Raw genomic sequence first — 7,387 nt, 5'->3', positions numbered from 1 at the left:
TGTATGGAAAATCAAAGCGAGACATAGGGAATGCTTTTCCAGCGACGGCGTCAACAATTGTTACGTTTTCTGCTTAAGTTAGTTTGATAGTAACTACTTGTGATAGATCATTGATATCTAATGTAAAGTTGCATTACTATCAGTACATATCAGTTTGATGACTATTTTGATGCCCTGACCTCTAGGACATGGTCCAGTGACTTTGAATTAATCAGAAATTTTCAATGTTAAGTTTCCTGCTTAAGTTAGTTTGATAGCATCTACTTGTGATAGATCAATGACATTTTGTATGAGGTTGCATTACTATCAGTTCATATCAGTTTAATGGCTATTTTGAGGACCTGCCCCTAGGACATGGTCCAGTGACTATGAATTTATCAGCAATTTTCAATGTTAAGTTTTCTGCTTAAGTTAGTTTGATCATGTTGATAGAATCTACTTGTGATAAATCAGTGATATATTGTATAAGGTTGCATTACTTTCAGTTCATATCAGTTTGACAACTATTTCGAGGCCCTGCTCCCTAAGTCATGGTTTAGCCACTTTCAATTAAGTAATTTTTAATGTTTAGTTTTCTGCTTAAGTCAGTTTGATAGGAACTACATGTACTTGTGATAGATCAATGATATTTTCTATAAAGTTGCATTACTATCTGTACTTATCAGTTTGAAGACTATTTTGAGGTCTCGCCCCCTGGGTCATGGTCCAGTGATTTTGAATTAATTAGCAATTTTCAATGTTAAGTTTTCTGCTTAAGTCAGTTTGATAGGAACTACATGTATTTGTGATAGATCAATGATATTTTGTATAAAGTTGCGTTACTATCAGTACATATCAGTTTTATGACTATTTTGAGGCCCTGCCCCTTCCACATGGTCCAGTGACTTCGAATTAATTAGCATTTTTTTATGTTAAGTTTTCTGCTTAAGTATGATTGATAGGAACTACTTACAATAGACAACGATATTTGTATGCAGTAACATTACTGTCTGTACATCTCAGTTTGTCGTCCCTTTTCAGGTCCTACCCACTAGATACTGATCCAGCGAATGAATTAATAAGCAATGTTGCTGTCTATCAGATTATCTTTTTCGGAATTTTATGCAGACAGGCGAGACATATCTCTGTGTCAATAGTTTATTGTGATTTGGTCTAATTTTCAAATACTATAAGTATAAAGACCACTGTGTTCGGTGTATTGAATGTTCGTAAGTTGTACAGGTCTGTCTTGCAGGTTTCATATGACCTTTACCTTATTTTCATGGTTCATTGGTCATTGTTAAGTTTTCATGGTTTTGTCATTTTTTATCAGATAATATAAGCAATAGATCAACTTTATTTGGTGTTTGAAATGATTGTACGGTATACATGTCTGGTATAGTTTATATGACTTTGACCTTTTTCATGGTTCATTAGTTAATGTTAAATTTATGTGGTTTGATCTGTTTTTCAGGTACTATGAGCAAGAGGACCTCATTATTTGGTGTAGGGAATGTTCGTAAGGTCAACATATCGTTCTGGCATGGTTTATGTAACCTTGACCTCGTTTATGGACCATTGATAATGTTCAGTTTATGTGATACTTGTAGTAAAACCTGCATATTACAGACTTTCAACATAAATTCCATTATAAGTTGAGCAAGCGAGACATTTCAGCACGTGTACTCTTGTTTAATACTCAAACCCTCCATTCCAAAGTTTGTTTACCTGTGAATTATATAGATATGATTTTTGTTGACTTCAATTTGAATCTATATACAATGGAAGTAGGCCTTTTAGTCAAATTTTATTTTTTATTATGAACAAGACCAATACAGGGACTGGACCTGCATAACTGCATGTAATTCTTTGAGGTAATGGGTATACAGGAACACACCTGATCATTCAATGACCAAATATTAAAATCATGCACCTCAGTAGGAGCCAAGAAAAGTTTGATGAAAATTTCCTTGCAAAATGAGTGTTGTAAATTTCAAACTATTGGCAAACGAAGTGGCTACACGGCAGATTTAAAAGTTGCTTACTTGCTTTATCTCAACATTATCAATCAGCAGACTTACTATTAAATCATTCTCTTTCATCGAAGCCAAGAAAAGTTTGAAAAAAATTTCCCTTGCACAATGAGTGTTGTAAAATTTCAAACTATCGTCAAACAGGAAGTGACTTAACGGCAGATATAAAAATTGCTTACTCGCTACAACTCAACATTATCAAGTTGCTGCCAAATATTGAATCAGTCATGACCTTTCATAGAAGCCAAGAAAAATTGACGAAAATATTCTTTGTACAATGAGTGTTGTAAAATTTTAAACTAATGGCGAAAAGGAAGTTGCTGCACGGCAGATGTAAAAATTTCTTACCCGTAACCGCTCAACATTATCAAGCTGCAGACCATATATTAAATTATTCCCTTTCATAGAAGCCAATAAAATTTGACTGAAATTTTCCTTGTACAACGAGTGTTGTAAAATTTCAAACTTAGTCTACTGGCAAGCAGACAGAGGCTATACGGCAGACGTAAAATACCTAACTCGCTACAACTCAACATTATCAAACTGCATATCAAATATTAAACCCTTCCCTTCCACAGAAGCGAAAAAAGAAAACTTAAATCAGATAGACGGAAAAACGGACAGTCAAATGGAAGGACAGAGTTGAGCGGTTACTAGACCTGCCTCCGCCTTCGTCGACGTAGGTAATAAAATGAGATGTTTCTCAATACATAAATTTTATTAACTCGGAAAACTAAGTTTTTTTTTGTCTGTACCGTTTGAATTGATTCAAATATGCTTTATAATATTAGCATTAGAGGAAATATATTACAAGTTAAATATTAAATAATTACATCAGACGACATGGGCTACTTCTTTTTAAAGGCTTGTAAAGAAAATCAATCTGTTAAAATGTATTTATTACATTATTACAAAAAAAATATACATAAATAATCAATTATAACGATAAATTAAAAAACAAACAAAAATCTCAATCTTATTGCAAAAAGTAAGAGTATCAGAAATATGTGTCACAGTTCTTCAAAAAGACTGATTATCCAAACAAATCCTTGGAAAATAAAATGCCACTTTAACTGGATTATCTCCTTAGTTTCTATATGATGGTCTAAACCTTTTTACATCCAAGGTAAAGTTGTTTGTTTTGGATGAAGTGGCAAATTCGAACTGGCTATTGCCTATTTAGTTTTTTTTTACATTTTTTTTAGAAATAAACATAATTTTGATACATATATATATATGATGTAGACCTAAAAGATCATTTAATGGCAATCTTTACATACAAACTTTTAAACAGTTCTCTAAAAATAATAGTAAATGCGATAAAAACAATATTTTTAAAGACACTAATTTGTAATCTTAACCTACATTCACCATGTTCACTGATATATTTATACAATAAAAACAAAGATCATTTCTATGAAGTGTGAAATAAATGCAAGTGGCAGTGTAAAACTTATATTAGAAATGTTATGAATTGTTACATGCAAAATTGTAAAACAAAACAAAAAATATTTCAACAAATAATAAAATAGCCGCTTATCAATCATAGTAATTAATAACATGATAAATAAATATTCTACTACACCACTCCATTGATAATGACATTTATTTACTCTCGATGGTTTAAATTTGAAAATTAAGCTATCATGAGTGGATAAATATTGTAGTCAACACGGTGGTACAATCTGTTTCTCTAATGATTTAATTGAAAATGCTGAGTGCAGTGCTATGTATTGATATGGCAGTATATTACATAAGACAAAGGAGGAAGTATGATAAAGGCACTGTTTGGTCCTTGAATAGAAATTAAAAAGTCTGATCAATCTATCAAATATCATCCTTCTGATTTTCACAATTGTTGTCAAATATGTCCATTTCAACATGATGTTTATGATGTTAATGATGTCACAGTGACATCATTACTGACATTTCTGTTCTAAAAAGGTACCGGTTATATCATCCTATTCATTTAAACTATAAACATAATCCTGAAAGTATTAGAAAATTTTAATATTTTTACAATTTTAGGGGTAAATGGCTCCTACCATACCTCCTCCTTTACTCAAAGTGTCCCCCCCCCCCCCCCAAATTTATCAAACTGGTCAGAACCAGTTGAAATGCATTCAAACGAAGTTACTAATACTCCATCATTTTGCTGAAGATCAATCTACACAAATTTCGTTTTGCCCCAATATCTAACAATTCAAGTAACTAAAGATATCTTTTCTACTAAGTGTTAAGATAGTTGATTTTCCACCATTTTCTACATAAGGAAATGCCTGTACCAAGTAAGGAATATAACAGTTGTTTTCCAATCGTTAGATGTGTTTGAGCTTTTGATGTTGTCATTTTATAAAGGACTTTCCGTTGGAATTTCCTTTAGAGTTCGGTATGTTTGTTATTTTACTTTTTTTATATTTATCAATAGATGTACAACCCTTTTCAAGTATTGTTTTAAAACTAAGCTAAATGTGGCGTTTACTTTTCTTATATGGCAAAATGTATTTAGAATTAGGTTTACTCACAAAAGAATCTTTTGTATCATTAATTTACCTTATTTTCATCAAAATCAATCACTCTGTTTAATCCTATTCCATTTGAATCTTTTTTGTGAAAATATTTTGCTTTTATTTAAATTGCTTCCTATCCAAAATTTTTACCATGTCTTAAAAGTTTCACAATTTATTACAACAAAATCGCTGCAAGTTTTGTTTATTCGACATTGATTTTCGGATTGAAAAATATTGATTTACCGGTAAGTGATGCCCAAGTCAATATACAGAACAACACATACATTGTTGAGAAAAAGCAGGACTCATGATACAAAAAGTATACTCTGATAGCATATGCCTATATTGGTCAATCAATTTTTCTCAAATTAAGTTAAGAGGGGGGGGGGGGGGGTCAGTGAAAAAACTATGTGAATTAAGTTTTTATCCTACATTGAACTTTTGATGTTGTCCCTTAGTTGAGACTAGAAGTCTTTAGAACCCTCACTTTATTGTGGTTGTAAATGTCCTTCTAGGGCGATGTCTGGTTCAAATAGCTGAAAGTGCGTTATAAGCGTTTTTCGTGCTTAATTTACTTTACGAAAGAGAAAATTTATTGTCCGGATTCTGGCCACATATTTTAAGCATTGATTACGATTTCAGCCATGTTTAAAAAATTGCCCTCCTAATGATCAATTAACAGGGAAAGTTGTTTCTACCTCCTTCTACATTTCGTATCGGCGGTTTTCGTGGCTACCAGATGTTTTTTTCAAAGAACACAAAACCCACTCAGGTTAAATTTGGATCAAAATTGGCAACTCTTTAAAAAATGAATGTTAAAATATAAAAAAAATTAACGATGCAAAGTGATGACAAAGCTCAAAATAGCTCCCGACAAGCTGTCAAACAAGTAAACAGGGGTTTCTTAAAGTTTCCTGTATACTGGTATTTCAAAAGGTATATCATCTAATATACAGTCAGTACAGAACAAAGGCATCCAAATGTTTTGCAAGAGTGATATTTTGCATGCACATGCAATCTGATGTGTGTCAAAAAGCAAATCTATTATAGTACAGAACAACGGTTATGGCCAGTACCTTTTCTCTTTTTTAAGAACGTTCTCATCTTTTTCTCGACTTGCGCAAATACTATATCGCCATCGGTCAGTTTTCCCAAATACTTTTTCAACTTTTCGAAAATATTTAAACATGACTGCAAACTGTACTCCTGTATGTTAATCTCTGATATATGCATAAGTATTCCAATGACTAGATCAGCTAATCCTGCCTGTGCCTTGTAAAACCGAGCAATTTCAGCATCAGTTCCAACCATTGAATGTTCCCATACGTTTTTACTGGGAAGACAAATATTCGGTAAAAACTTGTTTCCTGAGGTTTCTTTTAAATATTCAAGTACCTTCAAAATGCACGAATGAATGCACTCATTTTCGGTACAGCCTTCGAAATAGCAGTGGTGTAAAATAGACGTTTTGATTGCATAGGAGTCAAAACACAATGCAGACAACGTTTTACCAATAACCTTTAAAATTTTATAACACTTAATGTGATGTTGACTCATTTCACGAATCATAAATAATTCAGATCTAGTAAACGAAAGTTGACAGCAAAAATGTTCAGAATATATGCCACAGTTTTTCGGAACAATATGGCAACCATCGTTCCTGACATACTTGTGCAAAACAGGTGGAACTTCCTTTAGGATTTCGTTCATTTTATCTTCTGGAATTCTTATGCATGGCATCATATCTACGTCAATCAAGCCGAAATCCGGATTATTTTTCAAAGTTTCATTCGAGAAACTATCCCACGAGACAGAAAGACATTTCCAACCAGCTCCAACTAAATACAAATTTCCAGTTGTCTTCGATATACATTTTTCAACTTCCTCATATGCACAATTCTGGACAAATTCGAAGTAATTGTTAAACGAAGTAATTTCCTCTGGGCCATTTAAGTGTTTTGTTGGTGAACAACAAAACGTTTCACCTGAACAAAATTCTTCCCAACGATCTCTGTGGTGGGGTGAAAGGGTTACACATCCAGGACAGCTATTCGTCATTTTGAATTCCGTTTCAAGAGAAACAATATCACAAACAACCATATAATCGAATTCATTTGGATTTTCTATTTTTGTTTCTTCATAGTATCCTCCTGTTGGAAGTAAATCCGACATTAATAGCTGGGGATCTTTTGAAGCCAAATACTCGCAAATGTTCTTGATGGCATCCTTGATAGCCGATTCTATATCCTCTATCTCATTTTCATCCCGAATCCCAAACGGACATTTATTTTCATGTAAGTCGAGTACAAAATTTTCTACAGACATTCTCTTTTGCCAAAATTCTGAAAGTGAAATATTTCAATGAATTACTTCAACATGTATATGTTTAACATTGCACTGATATCATTATATCAGTGAAATGGTAATTTTAAATTGAACAATATGTGCAAACTTAATTTATGTCAGTAAAACGCTTTTATAAAGTATGAAGATACCTAGGGCAGTGTAAATAATTCGACTAGTCAAAAAAGCAGACAACATCGTCGCCAAAATAAAAAGAAAAGACTAGAAATTACAACAAACACTTTGAAAACTAGAAAGGTAAAACAATAAGAATCCCCCTAAAACCAGGGGTAAACTCAGGTGCTTCAGGAAGATATGAAGATATTGTTTCTTGAAAGACACCCGTCGTGTTGTCCACTGTCATGTCAGTTAAGAACTCTCACGAAGAGAACGGGATATAGTTACGACAAGGGGTAGGTCCTTTACCTTCTATGAAACAGACACTCCGTTATGGTCAATCAACTCAGGCATAGCGACCACACAACTTTCGGGATGATTTCTTTAATCTGGCAGTAACATGCA

At 32.9% G+C, this 7,387-nt stretch overlaps 1 protein-coding gene across 1 annotated transcript; it reads right to left on the bottom strand.

Moving 5' to 3' along the window:
- Window positions 1-4,774: 4,774 nt before the first annotated feature.
- On the bottom strand, window positions 4,775-6,859 carry LOC127706433 (uncharacterized). Its single transcript, XM_052211066.1, has one exon. The coding sequence runs from the start codon at window positions 6,845-6,847 to the stop codon at window positions 5,567-5,569; it is 1,281 nt and encodes a 426-aa protein (XP_052067026.1). The 5' UTR covers window positions 6,848-6,859; the 3' UTR covers window positions 4,775-5,566.
- Between the last annotated feature and the right edge of the window lie 528 nt (window positions 6,860-7,387).

Source organism: Mytilus californianus, unplaced genomic scaffold (assembly GCF_021869535.1).
Source record: "Mytilus californianus isolate M0D057914Y unplaced genomic scaffold, xbMytCali1.0.p SCAF_6, whole genome shotgun sequence".
Taxonomy (NCBI): Eukaryota; Metazoa; Mollusca; class Bivalvia; order Mytilida; family Mytilidae; genus Mytilus; species Mytilus californianus.
This window is presented reverse-complemented; position numbering and strand designations above follow the sequence as displayed.

Coding starts and splice junctions, on each gene's coding strand:
- LOC127706433 (XM_052211066.1), bottom strand. CDS start 6,847: ATGTCTGTAGAAAATTTTGTACTCGACTTACATGAAAATAAATGTCCG.